Source organism: Ictalurus furcatus, chromosome 24, assembly GCF_023375685.1.
Source record: "Ictalurus furcatus strain D&B chromosome 24, Billie_1.0, whole genome shotgun sequence".
NCBI classification, from domain to species: domain Eukaryota; kingdom Metazoa; phylum Chordata; class Actinopteri; order Siluriformes; family Ictaluridae; genus Ictalurus; species Ictalurus furcatus.
In genome coordinates, this window is record NC_071278.1 from 16,102,704 (window position 1) to 16,129,167 (window position 26,464).

The 26,464-nt window shown below is 37.4% G+C and overlaps 1 protein-coding gene across 1 annotated transcript in view; it reads right to left on the reverse strand.

The window, feature by feature from the left end:
- Positions 1-1,480: 1,480 nt before the first annotated feature.
- angpt2b (angiopoietin 2b) overlaps positions 1,481-26,464 on the reverse strand; it is a 32,468-nt gene continuing 7,484 nt past the window's right edge. Inside the window, exons 3-10 of the mRNA XM_053613045.1 lie at positions 18,383-18,538; positions 16,467-16,588; positions 12,896-13,128; positions 12,536-12,660; positions 8,393-8,494; positions 5,664-5,830; positions 2,789-2,919; positions 1,481-2,581 (exon numbers count right to left, since the gene is read on the reverse strand). Coding sequence (XP_053469020.1) covers positions 2,421-2,581; positions 2,789-2,919; positions 5,664-5,830; positions 8,393-8,494; positions 12,536-12,660; positions 12,896-13,128; positions 16,467-16,588; positions 18,383-18,538 — 1,197 coding nt within the window. The 3' untranslated portion in view covers positions 1,481-2,420. The remainder of the gene's footprint in view (positions 2,582-2,788; positions 2,920-5,663; positions 5,831-8,392; positions 8,495-12,535; positions 12,661-12,895; positions 13,129-16,466; positions 16,589-18,382; positions 18,539-26,464) is intronic.

A 26,464-nucleotide genomic window follows, 5' to 3' on the forward strand; every position in this document is an offset into this window, starting at 1 on the left:
ATAGAGAGACCAAGTGTATATATATGTGGATCTTTAAAAAAAAAGAAAAAAAAAGTAAGAACTGATGTGTGCAACATACCCATCAATTTGAATGCCGCACCAAATTCCAGTTATCTGCTCAATAAATATAAAAACGAGCTCATCTTTCACTCCTACCTCAAAATCAGACAGCAGTCATAGCCCCGTGTGGGAAGGATCCTATGTTTTGAAGTGCTAATGCCTTGCATCATTACTCCGCCACACGAATGGGTTTTATTGCTGTAGCTCTGAATTTGCAACAATATGCACTCTGTCTTTTTCAGAGGCTTTAATGAGTTGTTTGGCTCTCAGTCTCCATGCCTATCACTGGTAAGTACACATCATTAAGTAATTAAAGAAACTTATTTTTGTGAACAAATATTGTGTCTCCCTCAGTCTTAGAATATGTTAACCACGTTTTAACATGTAGTACATGAGTTGTCTCACAATGCCAGTAATCACATGCCATAATTTCCTGTTAAGGACCTGCATTCAGAGACAAGAAATGAGATGCATGGACAAAATTACCAATAACACTACATCTCAAATGTGCAGTTTCTTTTTGACTCCTGGGGGAGGGAAACACTGCTGGTGTGTCTATATTGTGCCCAGAGTGCCCCCTGCTGTAGGATAAATGGGTTAACAAGCCATAATTAGACAGTATTCTAAAGAAAGCTTCATATTAACAGCCAAAAAGAAAATATAAAGAGGGTCACAGCCTTTTTAAGTATCCTTCAGTTCTCCAGTGTTTTCAATGGGTTTCACTCTGCTGAATCAACATGAACACTGTCCTCTGGATTCATTATGGACCATCCTTGAGTTAATCTGTCCTTCCTTGCACCCATGTGGAGTCTTTCATGTGGAACAAAGATTCGACAGAGATTTGTGTGATTGTTGCATACCCCTTTCTCAGCCCTTTCAATTCTCCCTTCAACTTGCTGAAAGAGATGATAAATTCCTGGATGCACTCTAAAGCTCTACTAGAGCAGAACCCCCCATTGGTGTAGGGCATCTCATTTACACATTCAACCAGGTTGGGGTGAGTATAATAAAAATAAAGCCCATACAGCAAACAGTCACAAGTTCAGTCCCCTCCTGAAAGCCCTGTACAAATCTTGGGCCCAGTGGCCATTCAGCTGTCTAGAATCCTCCATAAAACCTAACTTGATGGATCTCGAGCAATGATCTACCACAGGCAGCTGGTGAACTCCTAATAAAGCTATTTCTGCAGCTTGGTGTGGTGTGCATGTAAATGTGCTCACATGCTATTCAGTGCACTACATCTTCATTTTTGATAATCTGCACTGGCAGCAGTAAATTACTGGCAAATGATTGCTATGACTTGTGCTGTAGATATAGTGAGGGGCCATGGGAATGTGATTGGGATCTTATCTTATATGGCAGTATAAGTATTTCTCCTCTTTCACAAACCCTGTGCCACTGGATGAATGTGGTTATTGAGCAGTGTTAAATCACGATTGCAGTGATTAATCATGACTGCAGTTACATGGCTAAATGCTAAGTGTGAACACCGGTCAGCAGTGCAATAGGGCCTGCCTCTCTGATGTATTTAGTGCAAGCAGCCTGTACTGTATGCCTCATCAAGGAATTGGCATGGTCGGTGCGAAAATATTGACCCTCTTAGAACCCTGCATGGATGGTCAATCAACCATAGTGCTGCATTAGGCACAGCCTGCTGCTAAAACAGCACCATGAACAGACCACATTCTAAGATGTTGGCATTGAAACCTTCATACTTTCTCGTTTCCTACAATCACTGATGTCTCTGATCGATTTTATGTCATTTTTATTACAAATATACATTTTATTGTAAATAATGCGATTGTAAAACATACACCTGTTTTAGTATCTCATGCAGTTTTATGGGAGTATTCACTCATAAAATTTATAAGCATTTCAGAGAGGGGGAAAATAGAGAGGTGCTGTGGACGGGGGGTGCTTCAAGGAGAGGGAGGAGGAATGGTTCACATTTATTCAGATCTCTGTTCACTAGCCAAGTATACAAACAAACACTAATGTGAAATTCCAGTCCTTTGCATTCTACAATGCATGAGCTTTTATATACAGGAAAATAATATACTGATGAAGCAGCTGGGCTTTTTTTTTTTTTTTTTTTTTTTTTTTTTGCCGGAGCAGAACAAATAGGACAGATTGAAACATATAGTGTTCCACAAATTCCAAAAATGCATAAAATGTCAGTGAGTCTCAGCTGTGTCAACAGCCCTCTGGCACTCTTTTGCTGTCTATGTCACAAATTCCCCACCGATGAATTAACACCTAGTGTTTATGTAAGTGCAGCTGGACACAAATCAATCATAGATCTTAATTAAACTTGGGAATTTTGCTGTCTGTAGAGCCAAATGTCTCCATGACATTTATTTTTAGAAATCCACAGGACGCACCATCATAGTGGTTCTGGTTACTATTGAGTTTGGCCCTTTCCAATAGTACCACTTGACCCCATTGTAGCGCATCACATTGGAGATTCCAGTGTGGTAGATTCCGTTTAAGTTGGATGGCCCACAGGCATCAAACCACCATCCTGCAACAACATGTCAAGAATAAGTTGTTGTTCAAACCAAAGTATAAATATACCTGACCAAAAACTCATCATTAATAGTGTAAAAGCCCTGACCCACAGAGGTTTGGGTAACAATAAAGTTAATTTATGACAATGTAATTTTTTGGCAATTTAAGTAATGAGAAGTTTATTTGAGACTAAGGAGCCGTTACATGTGCAGAGCTTTACCTCCTGAGGCCATCTGGGCACACTTGCAGCTACAGCGGTCATTATCTTGATCCTTTGTGCTAAACATGGTGCCTGAGTAGGTTAGGCTACTGGTGCGACCTGCTGTACCACTAAAACCTTCAGCATGGATGCTGGAGAACAAAATAGTGCAAGTAATCAAAATCTAGAGGAAAGCATTCCCATAAGAGTGGAAGTTGTTATAATAGCAAAGGGAGGATTACATCTAGAATGGGATTCAAAAAGCACATATGAATGTGATGATCAGATGTCCACAAACTTTTAGCTGTATAGTGTTCAGAATGTAGTGCTTTTCTGTGACTCTGCTCTCCCATACATGAGTTTGTAAAGTATAATCAGTGGTATAATACAACCCCAATTCCAAAAAAGTTGGGACGCTGTGTAAAATGTAAATGTGTTGTGTAAGTGTTCCTAAAAGGAACAGCTGGAAGAACATTTTGCAACTAATTAGGTTAATTGGCAACAGGTCAGTAACATGATTGGGTATAAAAAGAGTATCTTAGAGAGGCAGAGTCTCTCAGAAGTAAAGATGGGATGGAATCTGGATGGAAGAATATGTTGCTCTAAAACCTGTGTATACCTTTCAACATTGATAGTGCCTTTCCAGATGTGCAATCTGCCCATTCCATAGGCACTAATGCCCCCCATACCATCAGAGATGCAGGCTTTTGAACTGAGCGCTGATAAAAAACCGGATGGTCCCTCTCCTCTTTAGTCCTCTTTAGTTTAGAGGACGCGGCGTCCATGGTTTCCAAAAATAATTTCAAATTTTGATTCGTCTGACCACAGAACAGTTTTCCACTTTGCCTCAGTCCATTTTAAATGAGCTTTGGCCCAGAGAAGATGGCAACGTTTCTGTATCATGTTCACATATGGCTTCTTCTTTGCATGATAGAGCTTTAACCAGCATTTGTGGATGGCACGGTGAACTGTGTTCACAGAAAATGAGTTCTGGAGGTTTCTGAGCACATGCAGTGATTTCCATTACAGAATCATGCCTGTTTTTAATGCAGTGCCGCCTGAGGGTCCTAAGATCACGGGCATGCAGCATTAATTTTCACCCTTGTCCCTTGCGCACAGAGATTTATCCAGATTCTTGGAATCTTTTGATATGTACTGTAGATGATGAGATATTCATAGTCTTCACAATTTTACGTTGAGGAACATTCTAAAATTGTTCCACAAATTGTAGATGCAGTTTTTCGCAGATTGGTGAACCTCTGCCCATCTTTAATTCTGGAAGACTCTGCCTCTCTAAGATACTCTTTTTATTCCCAATCATGTTACTGACTTTTGCCAATTAACCTCCAGCTGTTTCTTTTTAGGAACACTTACTTTTTCAGCCTTTTGTTGCCCCGTCCCAACTTTTTTGAGACGTGTTGTGGCCATCAAATACAAAATGACCTAATTTTTTCTTAAAATTGTACATTTTCCTCAGTTTCAACATTTTATATGTTTTCTATGTTCTATTGTGAATAACACTGTGAATTTGAGTTTCGCAAATCATTGTATTCTGTTTTTATTTACATTTTACACAGCATCCCAACTTTTTTGGAATTGGGGTTGTATATTAAATTACCATGCATTTAACTCTGCTGTTGTAAATGACTCCATTATCCATAATCTGTTGTTTGCAACAATGTAAAAGGTGTGATTGCAAACAATTAGAATGGGAAGTGCCAAAAATGGACCACACAGCATGAGTCTACAGGCAAGCATTTTGTCTCAGAGACCTCACACACAGGTCACATGTCTAGCTGTTTCCATATGAACACAGCATTTTACAGAGTGCCAGTATTCACAGCATGCAAATAAAACTAACACCTACGGTAAAAAGTGAATAGGAAATCAAACATGGTGGAATTTGGCAATAGACCTCATATCCCCCTCCCAAGTTGTTTAGGCAGTGTGAACCACACACAATGACTTCCAACAAGTTCAGATTTAATAAAGTCTTACCACCTTCCAAGCCTCATTTCTTACACTAGGAACCCATTTCATTTTTTATTTTTTATTTTTTCTATTTCTTCATGTGAAATAATCATAACCACAGACAATATGTGATACTTTATCTGTAACAGAAAGGTGAGATTTGTTTGACCTAGCAGTCAGAATCCATGAAGTTAAATCTGCCTGAGTTCTTCCCAATCCTGCCCTTGAATCAGTAGGCTAAAATTACCTGGTGAGAGAGAAAGCAGTGGAAAGCAAACAGTGGTAGTTTTCCCTGCATTGTGTTCACTATTTTGTCTGATGTACACTTGATTGATGGTAGAGGATATATTTATTTTGGATGGTGCTATGGGGCACTGGGAAGCATTGCATTCTCACAGCTTCAGGGACACCAATTCGATCCTGAGCTCAGGTTGCTGTCTGTGTGGAGTTTTGCTGCTCCTCCCTGTGTCTGCATGGGTTTACTCCAGGTTATGTAGTTTCCTCCCACCTCCCAAAATCATACAGGTAAGTGGATTGTTAATGCTAATTTGCCCCCAGGTGTGCATCCCATCCCATCCTGGAGGTATCCACCTTATGTTAATTGTTCCCAGTATAGGCTCCATATCCATCACAACCCTGACCAGGATAAGGCAGTTTTAATGTATAATGGACACAACCTATATATTGTCCTTATTAAACACAACATAAGGAGCCCTGAATGTTGCCTGTAGTCTCTTGGGAATTTCTTAAATTGAACACAAAATTATTTACATTAAATTTGCAATGTTAATAACCTGAACTTTAAAGATGAACATTTAAAACTTAATCCAATACAAACAGAATGAGTTTGGAAGTACAATCTGGCCTGCTTTAGTACATCATGGTTGTCCATTAATATTGTGAGCCCAGACAAATATTGTAGTACCTATATTTCTTTTCCTCTCCATCGATGTAGAAATGGTCATAGTGAGAGAAGGCCTGGTTTCCCTCTACGTCTTTGAGTTGGACCTGCAGAGTGTAGTCTCGGGACATGGTGAGCAGGTGGATGACATCATTTCCTAACCAATGTTCTCCTGAGGGGTCTCCAAATCCCTGCATATTGTATAAACTGTGAGTTTCCTCTGACACTGCTACATATCTAAAGACATCTGCTGGGGCTATAAGGGTGCAATAACATGTACAGTCCTGAGAAAATGTATCTTTATAAAGTAGCAATACATAGTTTCTGTCTGGCTAATCCAGTTAATGAAACATTTGGTGAATGTTTTTTAAACACTACATACTCAAACACCTCAGGTCATATGTTATCAGCCATCTAGCAGGCCTCCCTAACTCCATGACCAAATATTTATCATTCACTTGTAAAAACATTCTCTTGAATAACAAATGAAAAGCAAGTGGGTTAAAAAGTGATTAACAGTCTGTTGTGAGTTCCCGTGTTAGCTGTGATCATTTCTACTATGAACTGAGCAAGATGCATTACTTTTGGGGCCTCATGTAAATGCCTAATAATGGCTTTAAACTGAGGCAGAACTTATGGATGGAGCACTATTATACTGTAGGTCCAAATCATTGGCATTAAAGTCAATTTTTTATCACTACATTAGAGGATTATTTCCTGTATATATCCTTATATTGCAAATACAAGTCATTTGCTTTAACCTCAATTATTCTTTATTTCCCAGGTACTGATTTTTGATTTTTTTTTTTTTCCTGCAGTGAATTCTTAATACCAAATTGCCTTCCTGAGTATAATAGAGGAAATTAAAATTATGATAAATTAGTTATATATATTCATGTTTGGAAGAAGCAAGAGACATGGTTTTTTTTTTTTTTTTAAATCCCATAAAAAAGGGCAACAGGGGACAAACCTGGACCCTAATCTACAGTATCTCAAAAAAGTGAGTACACCCCTCACATTTTTGTAAATATTTGATTATATCTTTTAATGTGACAACACTGAAGAAATGACACTTTGCTACAATGTAAAGTAATGAGTGTACAGCTTGTATAACAGTGTAAATTTTCTGTTCCCTCAAAATAACTCAACACACAGCCATTAATGTCTAAACTACTGGCAACAAAAGTGAGTACACCCCTAAGTGAAAATGTCCAAATTGGGCCCAAAGTGTCAATATTTTGTGTGGCCACCATTACTTTCCAGCACTCCCTTAACCCTCTTGGGCATGGAGTTCACCAGAGCTTCACAGGTTGCCACTGGAGTCCTCTTCCACTCCTCCATGACGGCATCACAGAGCTGGTGGATATTAGAGACCTTGTGCTCCTCCACCTTCCATTTGAGGATGCCCCACAAATGCTCAATAGGGTTTAGTCCATCACTTTCACCCTCAGCTTCTTTAGCAAGGCAGTGGTCGTCTTGGAGGTGTGTTTGGGGTCGTTATCATGCTGGAATACTGCCCTGCGGCCCAGTCTCCGAAGGGAGGGGATCATGCTCTGCTTCAGTATGGCACAGTACATGTTGGCATTCATGGTTCCCTCAATGAACTGTAGCTCCCCAGTGCCGGCAGCACTCATGCAGCCCCAGACCATTACACTCTCACCACCATGCTTGACTGTAGGCAAGACACACTTGTCTTTGTACTCCTCACCTGGTTGCCGCCAAACACACTTGACACCATCTGAACCAAATAAGTTTATCTTGCTCTCATCAGACCACAGGACATGGTTCCAGTATTCCATGTCCTTAGCCTGCTTGTCTTCAGCAAACTGTTTGTGGCTTTCTTGTGCATCATCTTTTGAAGAGGGTTCCTTATGGGACGACAGCCATGAAGACCAATTTGATGCAGTGTGCGGTGTATGGTCTGAGCACTGACAGGCTGGCAGCACTCATACGTCTATTTCCCAAAGACAACCTCTGGATATGACGCTGAGCACGTGCACTCAACTTCTTTGGTTGACCATGGCGAGGCCTGTTCTGAGTGGAACCTGTCCTGTTAAACCGCTGTATGGTCTTGGCCACCGTGCTGCAGCTCAGTGTCAGGGTCTTGGCAATCTTCTTATAGCCTAGGCCATCTTTATGTAGAGCAACAATTCTTTTTTTCAGATCCTCAGAGAGTTCTTTGCCATGAGGTGCCATGTTGAACTTCCAGTGACCAGTATGAGGGAGTGTGAGAGCGATGACACCAAATTTAACACACCTGCTCCCCATTCACACCCGAGACCTTGTAACACTAACAAGTCACATGACACCAGGGAGGGAAAATGGCTAATTGGGCCCAATTTGGACATTTTCACTTAGGGGTGTACTCACTTTTGTTGCCAGCGGTTTAGACATTAATGGCTGTGTATTGAGTTATTTTGAGGGGACAGCACATTTACACTGTTACACAAGCTGTACACTCACTACTTTACATTGTAGCAAAGTGTCACTTCTTCAGTGTTGTCACATGAAAAGATATAATCAAATATTTACAAAAATGTGAGCGGTGTACTCACTTTTGTGAGATACTGTATATGTCTATGAGACCTGTATTGATGGTCACAAAAAAAAACACTGTGATACTATGTATTATTTTTGTACATGCATTATAGTCACAAAAATTGGGCCATGAAATATTTGCCACAACAGATGTTACACTGATCATTGATTCGGCGGAACACTTTACTTGTATACATATAGAAAGAGGCACTCACCATTTTATAATCTTTCCAGTTACGATGGAAGTCCACTGAACCATTAAAGCGATGTTGAAGAACAGTCCAACCTCCTCCTCTTGTCTTCATGTCACAGAACACCTAGTGACACCAAACCATACAAAATCATTGTTCATGGCATAAAATACTTTCTCATTATCCATTCATCCATCCATTTTCTGTACCACTTATCCTATCCAGGGTCATGGAGGAGCCTGGAACCTATCCCAGGGAACTTAGGGCACAAGGCGAGGTACACACTGGATGGGGTGCCAATCTATCGCAAGGCACAATCGCACACACACTCAATGTCATCACCACTACTACAACTTCTACTATCACTACTATTTACTAAAGTAGTAGTAGTAGTAGTAGTAATAATAATAATAATAATAATAATAATAATAATAATAATGTATCATGGTGTATTGAAAATAAGCTTGGTGGGACCGATTTTGATCATTAGACCAGTAGAAGACAATGTATATCTGTTGATGAAATAAACAACTGTTTCTGCAACCATGATTCATCCTAAAATTCTGAGGGATGAAAAACAATGTGGGCAGTATCCTACAGAAATCATTCAAAATAGAATGGGGAAAGAGAAAAAGTGTTTGTTGTAACAGTACAGTTTAGGCATAGCTATTTTTGACGAAATTGGTTAATCCTTACACAAGATATATATATATTTTATAAAGTATTTTGTGGAGCCAACATTCTTCTCATGAAGAGTTTTTGGTCACAGAAAAATTAGCACAGAGGTGAACTTAAATCAACTTTGTCCTGGGAAAAAACATTCAAAAAAATGTAGAAAATATTCCAATGATTTTGCCTTTGATTAAGCAAAAAGGCATTAAGCCCATGTCACAATAGGGGTTTGAAATAATAAAAAAAAAAAGCTGCACTTTCTCTGGCCCTTCAAACTCAAACCTTATTAGTGTATGTGAAATTTTGTTTTTCCCACTCTTCATTTACATTACACTTACATTTATGGCTTATCCACAGTGCTTTGTAGTCTTCATTAAAATATATATCCTCATGCTAGTACAAATAGGTCATTATCAATTACTAGTGCGAATTTAGTGAAAAGGTAGGTCTTTAGTCTTTGTTTGAAGCCTGTTAGTGATAATTTGGAAATTAACTTCACCATCTGGATGCCAGTTCTTGATGCATGTCTTTCTAGTACCTTTTTAGTTCAGCTTTTGATAAGTGCCTTCAAGCAGGTGTGGGCAATTTTTGGCTTTCTAGACAAGCATCAGTGTTTTAAGCAGTCACTTTAGAGGAGAGCTCCAACATAATAGAGCATAATTAGAGCATAACGAGAAGAGATCAGCATCAAGTTGTGATTTCCTTCATTGTCTGTCAGCTTCTCTTATTTCTCTCCAATTTCTGCATACAAAAAAAAAAAAAAACACATTTTCTTTTGCCTACAATTCAGACATTAGGGGAGCCTGAAACCACTGAATATATTAGCAATTTACCAAAAGACACACTAAACCATACTAAAATCAGTACATCTAGAAAGAAAAGCAGATACTAAACACCAAGAGCCTACATTACCCTGCAGAAAATAGATCCAAGATAGAAAAACTCAAAGCAAACATATAAGTACACGTCTCCGCTTTATGCTCTTCTATTTGCTTATTTGACTATAAAATTACATTTTTATTCTCTATAGTAAATTGATCGGAAGAAAATGGTAAAATATCATATACTGTATGTAACTGAAAGCATCTAAAATCTTTGTGGATAATCAGTCAAGCCCACAGTTAGAAGACACTGAAAGTAGTTCAAAGTCCTTTTAAACAGCACCCACATCAGCTCTAGCTGCTAGGAGACCAGTTATTCTTTTACCCATGAGGATACACTGTATCTGGATCTTGTTTAAGATTTTCCACCACAAATTGAATAAGCCTTAACAGGACATAGCAATAGTTGTCAGGCTAGGGGTAAAGGGCTTTTTCCTCCCATAAAACTGGAATCCATCACATTATCATTCTGGGCGTGGTCAGTATATCAACAATGACCCTGATTTTTGAGCATGCATTTTGCTCAAGAAATGCTAAAACTCTAACCATGTTTTAATATATGTAATAAATATACTGTTGTTTAATATTTAATTTATGAGATCATTTTCCAGCCCACTGATGTTTAACAGATTTATTTTCAATATTTCTTATGCATAACTACTAATTACTGCTGGGATCACAGGATGAATTCATTCCATCTGAGTTATGGCTTAACTCCTTTGCATCAGTTCCTCTGCTCAATGTGTTTTCAACAGTTCCATTTGCTTCAGTAAGCATGTTTTAAGCAATGATTTAAAAGAAAAAAAAATAATGATAAAGAATAGAAAGTAATATAGAGCTGTTTAATGAAAGAAACAACCCATTATGTTGTTACAGGGAAGATTGCATCTCTTAAAAGTGTGGTGGATCTGCATCTATTAACTCACACTGCAAAGCTGCTTTAGTCCCAAAGTTGGCAAGAGACTACAAAACCTAGGCCAAACACCTGGCTTCTGTGTGAACAGGAACATGGAGACAGTGCATATGAGAAAAGTCTATGAATAATAATAAAATTTTCCCATTTGGTTTTTCAAAACCAAAGCATCCAAAAATGCAATCTGACTAAAAATACTATACTTTACTGATAGTAAAGATAAACCAAGCGTGAAACAGAAAGCTGGACTCAGAAGGCTTCTATATTGAAAAGTAAAATCACCTACACTAAAGCGCATATGTAACACTTCTCCAGCTTCATGTTTTAGCATTCTTATCCACAGCATGACATTTTCATTCCACCTTTAGAAGAACAGAACTCTAGGTTATATTAAAACAATTTGTCCTGCCAAGTTTCAATATAATAGCTGAAAGCAAGAAAATAACTCAAATATCAAGAGTGTTGTGAGACTGCTCTATAGAAAATAGGACTACACAGTAAAATCTCTAGTGTTGAATTAACACCCAGCGTGTTCATTTGTGTCAAATTGGACATATATAAACACTGTAGAGTCTAAATTCAACACTCTGGGTGTTAATCAACACTGGGGATTTTGCTGTCTATGAATTCTGGCTCTGACAGTTCCTCAAACTCAGCCTCATCAACGAATTCATAATTGCTCTCTATTAGGAATTGGGAACTGTTTTGCAGACCTGTTTGTTTGTGTCTTTTTTAATCCAGCTTGCTCAGTCATTGCTTTGTTTGTACCTGCAGTTACCTGTCGATACCAAATAATGTATAACATCACTACCACAAATTTGTTTGATTTAGTTACTGACTTACAACACAGCTCCTTAATTAATGCTTGCATACTAACTGAGTAGTAAGTAATCAAGTGTTACCATAGTAGTTCTTAAATTATTAATCACTCTAATAAACTACTATGTTGACTTACTGGTCATAGTACATTACTATGCTGACAAAATCATAATGGCTTCTTATCCAATTTTGAACCACTTTGCTGTCTACATGCTATCCTTATTTTGTCATTATAGAAGTATTCATTACAGGTACGTTAAATTACTGTGATAACATATATTGTTTTGTGGCTCCTTAAGTAGTGACTAAGTACTTACTAACTTAGTAATTATCGAATGAATATGATGGTACTACTGCTACTGCCAACGATACTACTAAGCTAGTAAGTATTTTTGCATTAATTAAAATTGTAATTATTGGCTTGTGCAAGTACACAAGTGATTTTTCTAAATGTACCTTTCAGATAAATTGATAACCTACTTGTTATATCATTATAACACAACAAAAAAAAACAAAGCTTTAATTTGTTACACTTTAAACTTTCAAAAGGTGAAATGAGAAAATCTCATTTAAAACCCAGCAGTTCATGCAAATATACCTGTTATAACTTCCCTTGTTACAGCTCCCAGGATAAATATGATCCAAAACTGATGTTGATTTGTATATGTGGTTACATAAGATTTACACGCACCACTGTACTTCATCTATAACAGTATATCCAGTACATCTGCAGTGGTTACATTATAATCTTAGAAACACAGTATAAAGTGTCACTTTTTTTTTATTTCAATTATACAACTATATCCCCCCCCCCTTTTTTTTAAATTTTTTTTAGCTGCAAAACAATAGCTGTTCGATATTACAATAGCTGTTCGATATTACCTTAACTGTCTGTGTGCTGTTGGCGAGATGGATGTTGTATATTCCATTCTCTGTAATTCCACACTTGTATATATCGGCACAATCTCTGAAAATCACTGCCTTCTCCTTAGACAGGCTGGTAATATCTGGGAAGGCAGAAGGTGTGCATTAGGCATTAAGTATGTGTATGTGAGTTTTTTCTGTCCTATACTAAAATAGCATGTTGGCCAATGTTACAACTTCCTGTAATCCATTGTTCAGTAAAAGCAGCATTCTCTCATCCTGAAACAAGGCATTGTGGGCCACAGTTGTGTTTCCCAGAAACACACACTGATGCTTTCCAGACAGCCGCATACAAGCTGATTAAAATTTGGCACTGACCGTTGCACTGGGAGATCATGGCCAGTAGCTGCTGCAGTGTCTCTGAGAGCGTAGCCTGCTGGTGCTGGAGCAGTGTGCTGTTGCGGGTGGAGCTGGCCAGCTGTCTCTCAAGCACAGTGACCAGGTGACTCTGCTGGTCCAGAAGCTCCTGCAGCTGCTGCTTTTCCTGCTGGATAGCCTGCAGCTCCTGGCTGTGTCTGGCCTCCAAGGCTGTAAACCGCTGCTCCAGGTAGCTGTTGTGGAGAAAAAGCATCACTATTTCATATTGTCATATGAGGTTATTTGTATTTTATAAAGCCTACAAAACTATCATACCATTGTTGACACTATTCAAAACATTCATCATATCTATCTATCAGGCTACGTATCTATCAGGCTACGTATCTACCAGGCTACGTATCTACCAGGCTAAAACGGCAGTCAGCTTTTTATATTAAATATAAAAGTATTAACATTTATATTTCATCTTCTTATTTTTTTTTACATCAAAATGAATGTGGTATAATCTCTACAATGTAAATATTATTTTAAAAAATTTCATCCTTGCTGGATGTTACAGTATCTGCCAAGTGTATATAGGATTAATTTTGGCAAATCCTGCCACACAAAAACACAAGCCTGGTCAACCTCTCAAACCACCTTGGTCAGCTTGTAAGTGCTAGCATATACTGTAGAAACAGGTTATGGATGTATTAATTGCAGGAAAATGCAGTCAGGGTGCTTGGGTGGATGCCAAATCGTAGTAGAATCACGGGTGGTATTCAGAACCTGTCCTTCAATTATTTAAGGCACAATCTACCATCAACCAGTACCTATTAATATCATTATCAGACATCAACAATAAAACTGTTATGACAGTTCAAATTAACATGACAGCAATGAGGAAAATGGATATGTTATGTTATAAAAACAGATCTATCTTTATTTTTCTCCTAATGCAGTAAACCTCAAGTACTTTATTTGCTGTCAGCTCGATATCCCTATGCACAGAGTCTAGCTAGCTAGTAGCTTTCAACCAGAAAATTGGTTAACCCTGTTTCTCCCCATAGCAGCTGGTAGCCAATAAAATGTGATTAGACTAATGCATTTGTTTGACATGTACGACCATAATTCCAAAAAAGTTGGGACGCTGTGTAAAATGTAAATAAAAACAGAATGCAATGATTTGCAAATCTCAAGTTCCCAAATCCCAAATGTTATTCACAATAAAACATTAGAAAACATATCAAATGTTTAAACTGAGGACATGTACCATTTTAAGGGGGGAAAAAGTGTTTTTTTGAAAATTTTGAATTTGATGGCAACAACACATCTAAAAAATTATGGATGGGGCAACAAAAGGCTGGAAAAAGAAGTGTTCCTAAAAGGAACAGCTTTAGGAACATTGTGAAACTAATTAGGTTAATTGACAACGTCAGTGACATGATTGGGTATAAAAAGAGTATCTTAGAGAGGCAGAGTCTCTCAGAAGTAAAGATAGGCAGAGGTTCACCAATCTACGAAAAACTGCATCTACATATTTTGGAACAATTTTAGAATAATGTTCCTCAACATAAATCTAATCATCTACAGTACATAATATAATGAAAAGATTCCAAGAATATGGAGAAATCTCTGTGCGCTAAGGACAAGGGTGAAAAGCAATATTGCATGCCCGTGATATTACGGCCCTCATGCAGTACTGCATTAAAAACAGGCATGATTCTGTATGGAATCATTGCATGGACTCAGAAACACCTCCAGAACTCACTGTCTGTGAACACAGTTCGCCGTACCATCCACAAATGCTGATTAAAGCTCTAACATGCAAAGAAGAAGCCATATGTGAATATGATACAGAAACGCTCCGTCTTATCTGGGCCAAAGCTAATATTAAATGGACTGAGGCAAAGTGGAAAACTGTTCTGTGGCTTTTTATCAGCACTCAGTTCAAAAGCCTGCATCTCTGATGGTATGGGGATGCATTAGTGTCTATGGAATGGGTAGCTTGCACATCTGGAAAGGCATCATCAATGCTGAAAGGTATATACAGGTTTTAGAGCAACATATGCTTCCATCCAGAATCCATCCCATCTTTACTTCTGAGAGACTCTGCCGCTCTAAGATAGTTTTTATTAACCTAATTAGTTGCAAAATATTCCTCCAGCTGTTTCTTTTTAGTATTTTTCCAGCTTTTTGTTCCCCCATCCCAACTTTTTTGAGATGTGTTGCTGCCATCAAATTCAAAATTACCTTGTTTTTTTCTTAAAATGGTACATATCCTCAGTTTAAACATTTGATATGTTGTCTATGTTCTATTGTGAATAACATATGGGTTTATGAGATTTGCAGATCATTGAATTCTGTTTTTATTTAAATTTTACACAGCATCCCAACTTTTTTGGAATTGCCGTTGTAAATTAAAATATGGAGTAATCATAATGATGACTTTGAACATCTTTGAACAGCATAATTATTGTGCAAAATGGTGTTATTTCACACATATATAATCATATGCACTGTATTTGTAACCATCCACAATGAAATAGATCAGGGAGGTTCAACCCTCAAACCATCTGTATGCGTTATTATAAACTAAAGTAAGTTGATCATGTTGGTTATTTTTTAGTGTTAGGTTAAAATAAGGATAAGAGGGGTCATGCAAATTAGCAATGTTTTTTTTTTGTACACATTTCTGTCCACTTTTTCTCTAACTCACATAAATAAATAAATTCTTGTAAAACCGTTACTCTTTTGAGTAGCTGGTGAAACTAAACATCCCTGAAACACCTGGTGAGTCCAAGTTTTCACAGATGGTGCTGGTGACTGCCTTTCTCCATCAAACCCGAAGGCAACACTGACAGTGTGAGTGTTTGCATCACAGCAAATGAAGGCAATAAATCCTACAGGCCTGCTTTTTATGACTCTTATTAATGACTTTATGGCAGTTACACATTGAACCAATCCAACCACATGGATTGAACAAGCTACTTTTGGCATTTCAGAAGACATCATTCCTTAAATCCCTCTCTCTACTCACTGAGCTCATACCTCCAGAAGGCCTCATGCTTAGGGACGCAGCAAAATACATTACATTACATGGAATACTTACTTTTATAAGGTCCAGTGATCTTAGTTTTACAGTTTGTAAGTTAGGTAATTTACATTTACATAACATTACTATGTCTACCATAAAATGCTACTCCAATGATGACCTCCACATCTACTTCAAAAAAAAAAGAGTGCAGATGTGCAACAGGTGGTGTGTGAGTGGGTGGTGAGCTGTGTTTGCCTAGGCCAAAAGTATGTTCAGAAGCTGGAATGCTAAACAACTGGAAAAAAAGGTCAAAACAAACATCTCTCTTACAAGAGTAAGGCATGTCCTAAATCCTCTGAACCCCTTAGAGTGGGCTTCCTCCAGCTGTGACCTGAACAGCATGAAGACTCTGACACTCTTAACACACAGCTCATGCCTGACACTTTACCACCCACAAAGGTACAGCTATGATATGCTAATGTAGCCTCTGCACTGGAAAAGAGCATCTTCCTTATCAGCACAGGCTCAGTGAGGAAATCCCTCAGGACATCTTACCTGTTTTTGTCATGTAGGCGGGACACCGCCTGGTTCTGCTGCAGGAGTTGCTTCTCCAGTCGCTTGGTGAAGAGAGAGTATTCCAACAGCTGGATCTCCAGTCGACTTGTTTGGTTCAGCACCTACAAATGTCACCAGATTATTGTTAATATGCAACAAATCCAAGTTCCATTTGTTAATGCATAAATAAGGGTGCCAATATTTCTCGGGGAACGGTATACAGTTTATATACTGGTGTTGCCTTTGGCAACAAAGCTGCAAAATAAACACTTTTTTGTTGTTCAAATACTTATACTTCTTAAGAATTAGATTGTAAGCAGTTTTTCAAAAGGGTAGTGAATTTTAAATGATACAATGTATGTTTTCCAGTTTACTTGTGCTTGTGTTTTTTGGTTTGTTTCAGTGTAATATATTGACTGCTGAAGATTCAAAGAGCCTTTATTTATGACCTCTATTTACTGTAACATTATCTTTTCAGGAGTTCATGTTTTACACAAGTGATCATTTCGCCATGTGTACTCTATAACTCCAGCTTGTTCTATTTTTACAGCTACACTAATATAATAAACATATGTCATGGCAATCAGTTAAATATTTTTTCAGGTTGCACTACTATGTTGAATGGATGGCTGACAAAGGGAGGGAAACTAAAAAAAACACACACACACACAGTACAAAACACAATGTGAAATTTATCTTTGCGAGGACAAGCAGTGGATCTGTTTTGTTAGGGTGTTTTTACAGTGTTTTTTCCAGCCATCTAACCAAAGTTGGCTTTTGCATTCAGTCCTACCTTTGTTGCAATAGATGGTGAATCATTAATTAAAATTGTAGGATGCACATAAAGAGATGAACATTAAAATGATATTCATTTGCTACTTAAGTGATATAAAACGAGCAAGAGTGCTGTTGTACTGAATATCAGCATGTGATTCGGTCATACGACTCACAGACTGACTACCAGCCCGTAGTAAGTGTGGTAATGGTTTCAATGTAAAAAAAAAAAATTATTAAATTAATCAATAACATTTCAAAACTATAGCTAGAATTGGAATTGTGTGTAGCAAACACAGTGAAGCGGAGTATTACAAACAGTGAAATGTAGCAGTGCTGTTATATTAAATATCAGCACTCTTAGAACAATGCTTGTCCAGTCAAATTAGTAGACCAGAACTAACTATTGTATAAGTAAGGAATAAAGCATGTGGTGTGCTCTTATAAGAAAATAATCAATGACAGAGTGGTGTGATGTGGCCTGACATGAAGCGGAGTTACAGTTTACATTTTACTGTAAAGCTGATTATGCCCCACAGCATGTCCCAATCTGTTTTATTCCTCTTATACCACATAATGATTACAACATTTAATGAACTACAAATCATACTTTTAAATGTTATAAACAATCGTTCCCTCATTAGTCTCTCTTTTTTCTCTTTTAAGTTTTTTTTTTAAAGCTCGTCATGTAACCAGGAGCTCAGAGACCTCTATCCTGGAGATTTTCCTGTGGTGGAAAACTTACTGACCATTACAAAGCACTAACACTGGAGACTCCTTTCATAACTGTTAAATATACATCTCCTTACAGAAAGTTTCACTTTATAACTATAGAAACTATAATTTATTAGAATGAGCACATTAATATACTGTATATACCTGTGATTTGATTTGCAACTGTGTCAGAGCTGCCGTCATAGAAAATTAATCAACACCTTCTTACTAATCAGATTTGAGAACAGCTCTGTGGTGTAATTGTGATTAAATGTATTGCTTTTGTTTGATCCAAATTTTTAATAATCAGTATACTTGACAACATTCTCGGCAAATATCAGTTAAGTACTCATAGAAACCGACACTTAATACATACTTAATACATTTTAAATGCTTAATTAGATTTTGTCAGTCCCATTGTATGTCACCTGAGTCTCCACATTTGTAAGTTTCCGTGTGTGTTCTGCTGACTGGCTGAGGAGATTGGTTCCTATCTCCAGCATGGTGGCTGTCTGTGTGTTAATGACATTCCTCTGCATCTCCACCATCTCGGAACGCATGTTGTCCTGGATGTAATTCTCCAACTGTGAGCATGACAGAGGACACATCAGTTACGTCGGACCACAATCTTAATCCAAGTATGCATCTGTTTTTCTCTAAGACCAAACTATCTATTACAACAAAGACTTTTCAACATGTAGCAGAGAAAGAAGGCATGCACACTCATGTAAAAATAATAATAATAATAATAATAATAATAATAATAATCTTCAAATGTTCTACAAAACTTGGCACAAATTATATTATCCTAAATGTGTTTTGTTTTGTTTTTTGTTGCTTTATGGAAGCTTTTTTTTTTTATCCTCCTTTTTGATTCTCAGTAACGACATTATATAATCTTTTGAAGAATGATGTTAAGGATTTGCAGATATCTGAAGGAAACAAAAAGCTATTAAGCATATTCCAGTGAAGAGAATTAAACATCAAACTTGGCTCCCTTACAGACAAATGGATCATATCAAACATATCTTTATCCATCTGTACTGTCTCCTTCTGTATCCAAACAGATATGCATAAATGGTCACCAAACTAAGTCCTGGATGCAATCACAACTTTTCATTAATTTTTTTATTTGCTGTCACTGATTTAGTTTATTCTGACTAATTTTATTATACAGTCGGGATCTAATCTGTAAACTTATATGCAGACCGATATTCAGACTTATAGCTTTTCAGAGCAATAACATATGGCAGACAAATTGACTCCGATTTCCACTGTACCATGTAATGCTTACCACATCCTGGTGGCTTACTTTACTATTTTCCCAGTAAAATTGTTTTTCCAGAGTTAGCAGTTAACTGTTATACTGAAGAGGACATATACATTATATGGACAAAATGTTGTGGAAACCTAACCATCACACCAATATGAGGGTCTTCTCCAAACTGTTGCCACAAAGTTTGAAGCACACAATTATATAAAATGACTTTGTATACTGTAGCTTCACAATTTCCCTTCACTGGAACTAAGAGGCCCAAACATGTTCCAGCATGACAATGCCCCTGTGCACAAAGTGAAGTCCATTATGACATGGTTTGCCAAGGGTGGTGTGGAAGAACTTGAGTGGCCTGCACAGAGACCTGACCTCAACCCCACTGAACACCTTTGGAATGAAAACGGCGTTTTAAAACGAAAAAGTTCCTCGTCCACACTAGCGTTTCCGCTGTGTTTCAGGAACGATGTCCGTCCACAATACACGGCCGAATACGCATGTCACATGACCATTCGTGCACACTGGGCATGCGCATACAAGTGTAAACAGGAAGTTGGTTGCTAGTCAAAAGCAGGCACAACAAACCAGCGGTCTATGTAGGGCTTACGCCGCTTGAAATGAGATTTGTTGCCGATTGCTTTAATCATAGCTTGCCTCTTGCGCATGTAGGCAGCTGTAATATTATAAAGTACAGAATTTAACTGCACAATGGCTGCTAAGAATGACAAAAACACCAGCAAAGCTTGCGGTTCAGTCTCCGGGTTGTTGTGTATACGATCAAAGTAGCGTAATGGTCATGTGGTAAGGGCTTGATGAATCAGGGAAGGATAAGCAATGATCCAGAAGACACAGTCAGGGAGCGAATGTGGGAAGCCACGGCTTCATCCTCAAAAGTCTTTGTTTTGGTCTGTTTACACTGTAACGCGAGCCCGGAGTTTTCCAACTACAATGGGGTCTTCGGCGTTTCCAAAAATTTCTGTTTTCGAGGGTCGACAATGCCGGAGTAGTGTAGAGTCTACACTACACTGTTGCATAGCAACAGTTATGCGTTTTAAACGAAACACGCTAGTGTAAACAGGGCTAATGCCCTTGTGGCAGAATGAGCACAAATCCTCACAGCCACGCTCCAATATATAGTGGAAAACCTTCCCAGAAGAGTGGAGCTTATTTTAACATAAAACAGAGGACTAAATCTACAACCCCAATTTCAAAAAAGTTGGTACGCTGTGTAAAATGTAAATAAAAACAGAATGCAATGATGCTTACATTTAAAATGTTTAAACGGAGTATATGTACCATTTTAAGAAAAAAATAGGGTAATTTTGAATTTGATGGCAGCAACAAGTCTCAAAAAAGTTGGCACAGGGGCAACAAAAAACTTGAAAAGTAAGTGTTATGCAACTAAATAGGTTACTAAATAACTATTTTGCAACTAAATAGGTTAATTAGCAACAGGTGAGTAACATGATTGGGTGTTGCTGCAATCAAATTCAAAAAAATTTCTTAAAATGGAACATTTTCTCAGTTTAAACATTTTTATGTTATATTTTTATGTTATATTTATATGTTTTCTATGTTCTATTGTGAATAACATGGGTTTATGAGATTTGCAAATCATTGCATTCTGTTTTATTTACATTTTACACCATGTCCCAACTTTTTTGGAATTGGGGTTGTATAATGGAATGTTCAGCAAGCACATATGGGTGTGACTGGTCAGGTGTCCACAAAATGTTGGCCATATAGTGTAACTTCATGTACTGTTTGTGCTGTTTATACTGGGTTTTTTGTTTTCTTATTTAAACGAAGAACTCAATCCCTTACAGAAAATTCTCATGAACTTCAAAAGGCTAATAATCACTATGGTTCAGATGCTAAATTTACATGTGAATGTGGTTTTTAGACACTATATGTAATTTTACACATTTTTCACATGTACTATGTGTTTCTTATAAACTGTAGTGCATGCATTTTATTTTTAGATGTGATTCATACACAATTCATTTATTTTCATATGCTATTTTTTCCACATGTAGGGCATATGGTTTTATTTTTCATTTGGTGTCTCGCACAATTGATTTAATTTCCACATGGCGATTTTTAACACCTAGGGCATGAGGTGTTATTTTTCACGTGATTTTTTTTTTCCATATAATTAATATAATAACATTCCATAGTCTGAGTCCATTTGACTAATAATGTTATGCATTATTTTGCAACTCATCAAGCAAGTCACGACAAAACTAACCTGGTGAAAAATGAGAAAAAAAACTTTATTAAAAAAGAATTTAAAAACAGAACATGAATGAATGGTATATGGACGTCATAAACCAGATATGTCACCAATTTATTCCCTGGCTCCTTTGTAAGGATAATAGTCCTGTAGGAAGCTTTGCATCTTGTCAGAATTAAACTGAGAGCGATAGAGACTGGCATAGAAAGCTTACACTGGATTAAATAGCAACCTAGAACATCAGAGAGCTGAAATTTCACATCATGATTACTGGCTGCCTTTCATACATTATAGGAAACCCATTCAAAACATCATTATAGCGAAGACACATTTAGTGAAGTAGCAGGCTGTTGGTTCCTCTACTATGCGCACGATCATGTTAAATTCCTAGCAGCCTAATAAACTACCATGAAAACTCTGAATTGTCTTTTTTATTTTAATTTCCTCCAATGAGTTGTTGATGTGTCAGCAGAGGAATTTGTATTATCTAATGTCAACAAGTGTTTGAAAATAGTATTGAGCTTGCAAAAGTAGAGTCTGTGTATACTGTATATCTCATTTCCCTATAAGACCATGGATCTGTAGGGGAGCATAAAAATCATGTTTGGAAACTGTTCCTTTGAAGAAAATATGGCTTTATGAAATGATTCCTTTCTGAGTCAACATTAGTGATGAACAAAAGAAAGCATGGATGTGTGATTTAAAAGAGGAAGAAAATGAAAACTAAACTAAAAAGAAGTGAGATTGGATGTGGATCTGTGAATTGTAACTTCTTAATAACACTAGTTTAAATATGGGTTTATTTTAATCCCCTATACAAAATATCTCGGGTGTTGCTGAGGCTGATGATAATTTATGAGACATGATTTGGCAAAAAAAAAAAAGTTTTCTGACTATAACAACCTTTCACATCTCGACTTTAAGAAATGTTCTTATTATTATATTTAACCTTGCCTATGGTATTTTCCTGATCATGTTGAGTACAGTGCTGTAAAACAGTATTCTTATGTTTCTTCTGTTTTTGTGTATAACTCATACTAAATAATTTTAGATCTTCAAACGAAATACAACATAAAACAAAGGCAACCTGAGTAAACACACAACACAGTTTTTTTTTTATTGAAGCAAAAAAAGTTATACAGCACCTATCACCCATGTGAAAAACTAATTGCTCCCTTAAACTGAAAATCTGGTCGTGTCACCTTTAGCAGCAATAACTGCAACCAAACGCTTCTAACAACTCGATATCAGTCTTTCACTTCCTTCTAGGACTAGAACTTACTCATATGCTTTGCATCATTGTCTTGCTGCATAATCCAGTCCACTTCCAGCCTTTACTGTAAAGGCTCTGGTATACTTAGTTTTTTTCACATGTACACTAGCGTAGGCGCACAGTCGTACGCATAACCTTTCAGAGTATACTCCATTTGATATGTACGCGTACGCAGGCGGTCGACGCATGCGCATTACAGCAACTTGCACTACCCCTCCTGGCCTACATGAGTCAGTACAGAGCAGTAAAGCAGGTCTTTTGTTATAAAGGACGACAATGAAGAAGAACCACAACAACATGAAAAACAATGCTTGGGCAATCTCTTGCCACGATTAGCACCCATATACAAATCCTTTAAGGCTAGAATTATACAATTGCGAGTAATTTCTAACCTGCTCTTTTTTCTTCAACTACCTTGAGAAGCAATGGCCCTGGGTCACTGTTGCCACCTTGTGGAAGAACTAAATAGTGCAAAAGTATTAAATGCACACGTGCGACCTGCACGTACAAAGTATGCACGGTTAGAAAAATCGGGCGGTGCGCGTACAGTACGTGCGTACCCTGCTGATGATGAAATTTGCCTCGTGTGTACTGTACGCCGTTCCTCACGTACACGTAAAAAGTGAAGCATACATTCTACTTAAGACTCCAGCCAGCAATACCTCATCCAACTACTAGGGGTTGCACGCCTGCCCAGACAAGCAGTACTGCTCCCAATTACAAGAGAGCGCAGGAAGCCTTCAGCCTGCAATTCTCCTCCCAGTTGCCATGGGGCAACCATTCTCATGAACTCTCAGTTTGTACTCATTTATAATTGCTGATTATCCTCACCTGTTTGTTGCCCTATTTAAGTCTGACCTTCTTTAATGTTCTTTGTTCAGTCTTGAGCCTGTGTGTCTAATTGCAGCCCTTGGTTATTTTGTTAGCTATTGCGCTTATTTTAGTTTTTCTTTTGTGAGCATTGGAAGCTCTGCTTTGCTTTTTTTTTTTTTTTTTTAAATCTATCTTTGTTTTTGGATTTTCTAGGTAAATCTACATGGAGTTTAAACCTCTCGTCACCTTGACCTCTTAATTCTTAGCCTTGAGTTAGCTCACTTGGGAAGAACACCAGCATGGGGCCCTGGAAAGTGAGATTCAAATCCTGCTGAAGACAACCAATGTCTTAGTCTGTATTCTGTTCCTGCTTGATATCTCATTACAGCAAGATTGAGCCAGACCTTTTAACCAACTTCATGCTGTTGGAAAAAGTTCTATTTAAGTGTTGATTTGATTAAACAGGGTTTGCAGTAATCAGGCCTGCTTTGTGTCTAGTCCAGCTGAACCCCATTATGAATGCAGTTTAATAGATTTGGGGAATTAGTAACTATGGGGGCAAATACATTTTCACACAGGAACAGTTGGTATTGGATAACTTAGTTATTTATTGAAGCAAAAAAAAAATCATTTAAAAACTGTATTTTGTGTTTACTCAGGTTAGCTTTATGAACAATTTCTGAAGCAACTTAGCATGAGATGTAAACAAAAACAGAAGAAATCAGGAAAAAGAAATACTTTTTCACGGCACTGTAATTAGGAGCTAATTTAAATTAAATTTTAAACTTTATTTGTTGTTGAGATGCATGCAAATGAGAAATGTATTTCAGTCCAGGAAAAGCTACAGTAGAAAATGTTAACATTTCACAACATGAAAGGTTTTCCACGGCAGCCACACACATATATACACTCTAACTTGTGACCCAGAGGAGGAAAAGATCAAAGAAGATTTAAAAAGGGGAAAAAAAGAAAGAAATAAACCCCACTTTCTTCTGTTGTTCCTCCAGGACTCTGTAACAAAAATGTATGATTTGTCCGAATGTGTTGAGTTTTCAGTGCACCCCAGAGGGCTGCATAATCAAGTGAGATAATAATGGATGTGAAATGGATAAGTAATTTGAAGTGTGACCTTTAGCTAAAACCTCAGTAAAAATAATGCCTCTGCAAAGCAAAAGCATGATTGTTAAAAATAAAAAAAAGCCCTGTGCACCCCACTATAAAAAAAAAAGCTCATGAGTCAACACTGCTCGAGTTCAGAGCTTTTAATGCAGCAAGCAGAATACGTTAACAATAGTTTATATTCATCATAGCTTGTCTTGAAGGCATGCAATTTCTGATATTGCCCTTCTTTCTCTGTCTACTTTGATTTACTGTGCCAATTAAAAGTCTTTTCCTAAAAAGAAAAAGCAGACCTATGCATATTCAGACATGGTGGATGTGTGCATAGTTTGACCTCCTTGTCATGCTCAGGCATTCTAGTGTTCTTGTTTGTGTGTACACAGCACTAACCCTCTTGCCCTCTTTATGTGTTTATAGCAAAGCTTCACCGAAGAGCCAATGTTTCCACCACGGCACACTCCAAGTGTCATACAAACAGCAGGCTAATTCCCAGCTGGGAAGCTTCAAAGACAAAGGGCCACCCTGACATACTACAGTGTGTAGATATGTTGTGAAATTACCAAGGGCTGGAAAAAGTACAGAGAAAATCTACTTAATAAAAGAACACTGTATCAAAATCTCGCTGAATTAAAAATAGAAGTACGCAGCCAAAAATTTACTTGAGAAATTAAAAAGATATATGCCACAGTTAAAATTTATACCACAGGATGGTTGAATTCACAAATCTGATTGATCAGAAGGTGTGCATTATTTATGTATAATCACACTGCTCAGACAGTAGTTCCAACTGAAACATAAATGATAGGTTAATATTAATGACCTCATTCTAATATGTTATTGTTTCTATAGCAACAACTCATACACAGGGACTTGTATAGTGAACGAATCACTTAATCTAAGACTAAAAATAAACAGATTTTTTTTTTTAAGTTGCTGTTTAACAAAGGAAAAAATGTATCATCGTTGATGTGGTGACATTTTTGTTAGGAGACTTTTTTTTATTAGAAGACTTTAATTAAACATTTATGGAAGGAGTCTCGGCTGTCAGCACTTTGTAACAGTCACAGTGCTTTGCAAAATTTCCCATCACAGGAAAGTCCTCAGGACAGAGGAGTTTACACTTACTGGTCTCTAAGGAAAATGACAAACTGCATTTGGAAAGAGAGAGAGAGAGAGAGAGATGCTGGTGAGAGATGCTGGTGAGAGAACGATGTTTATCGCAGCTGTAATGTAAGTGATAACAGGAACTAACTTGTCCCCAAGTACATTCCACAACACAGCTATAAGCCCTTAAAACGTGTGACGTGTGGCTCATTAATAAATGAAACACTGTAATCCTTTGCAAATCGCTGTGGTATATGCAGAATAACACACTCCAGATCACTTCAAATCGGTAATGGCACTCTGCTTCGTGTTGTGCCGTATCACACCACCCAGCCCCAACATGGACTATTTTCATATAAGATGGTATGTCGTGTTATTCCTTACTCCTTACATACTCAAATATTTATTTCTTTTTTTTAAAAAAAAGTAAAAAGTGAATATTTTTAACTGAAAATGTAAGGAGTATGTTTTTTTTCTCTTGGAAATTTACTTCAGTAAGCTTTCAATTTCAATCATACTGGAGAAGAATACAAATCTTCCAAGGAAAAAAAAAAAGTTGAACTTTTTGTTCAAAGCGACAATAATACCAGAGACATAAACAAATTCAAACGCATGTTTAGGCTCAAAAGGAATCTGGCTTGAGACAAGGTTTGACTTTTTGTATATTGCCCTTGCAGCTTACCCAGACTAATCTC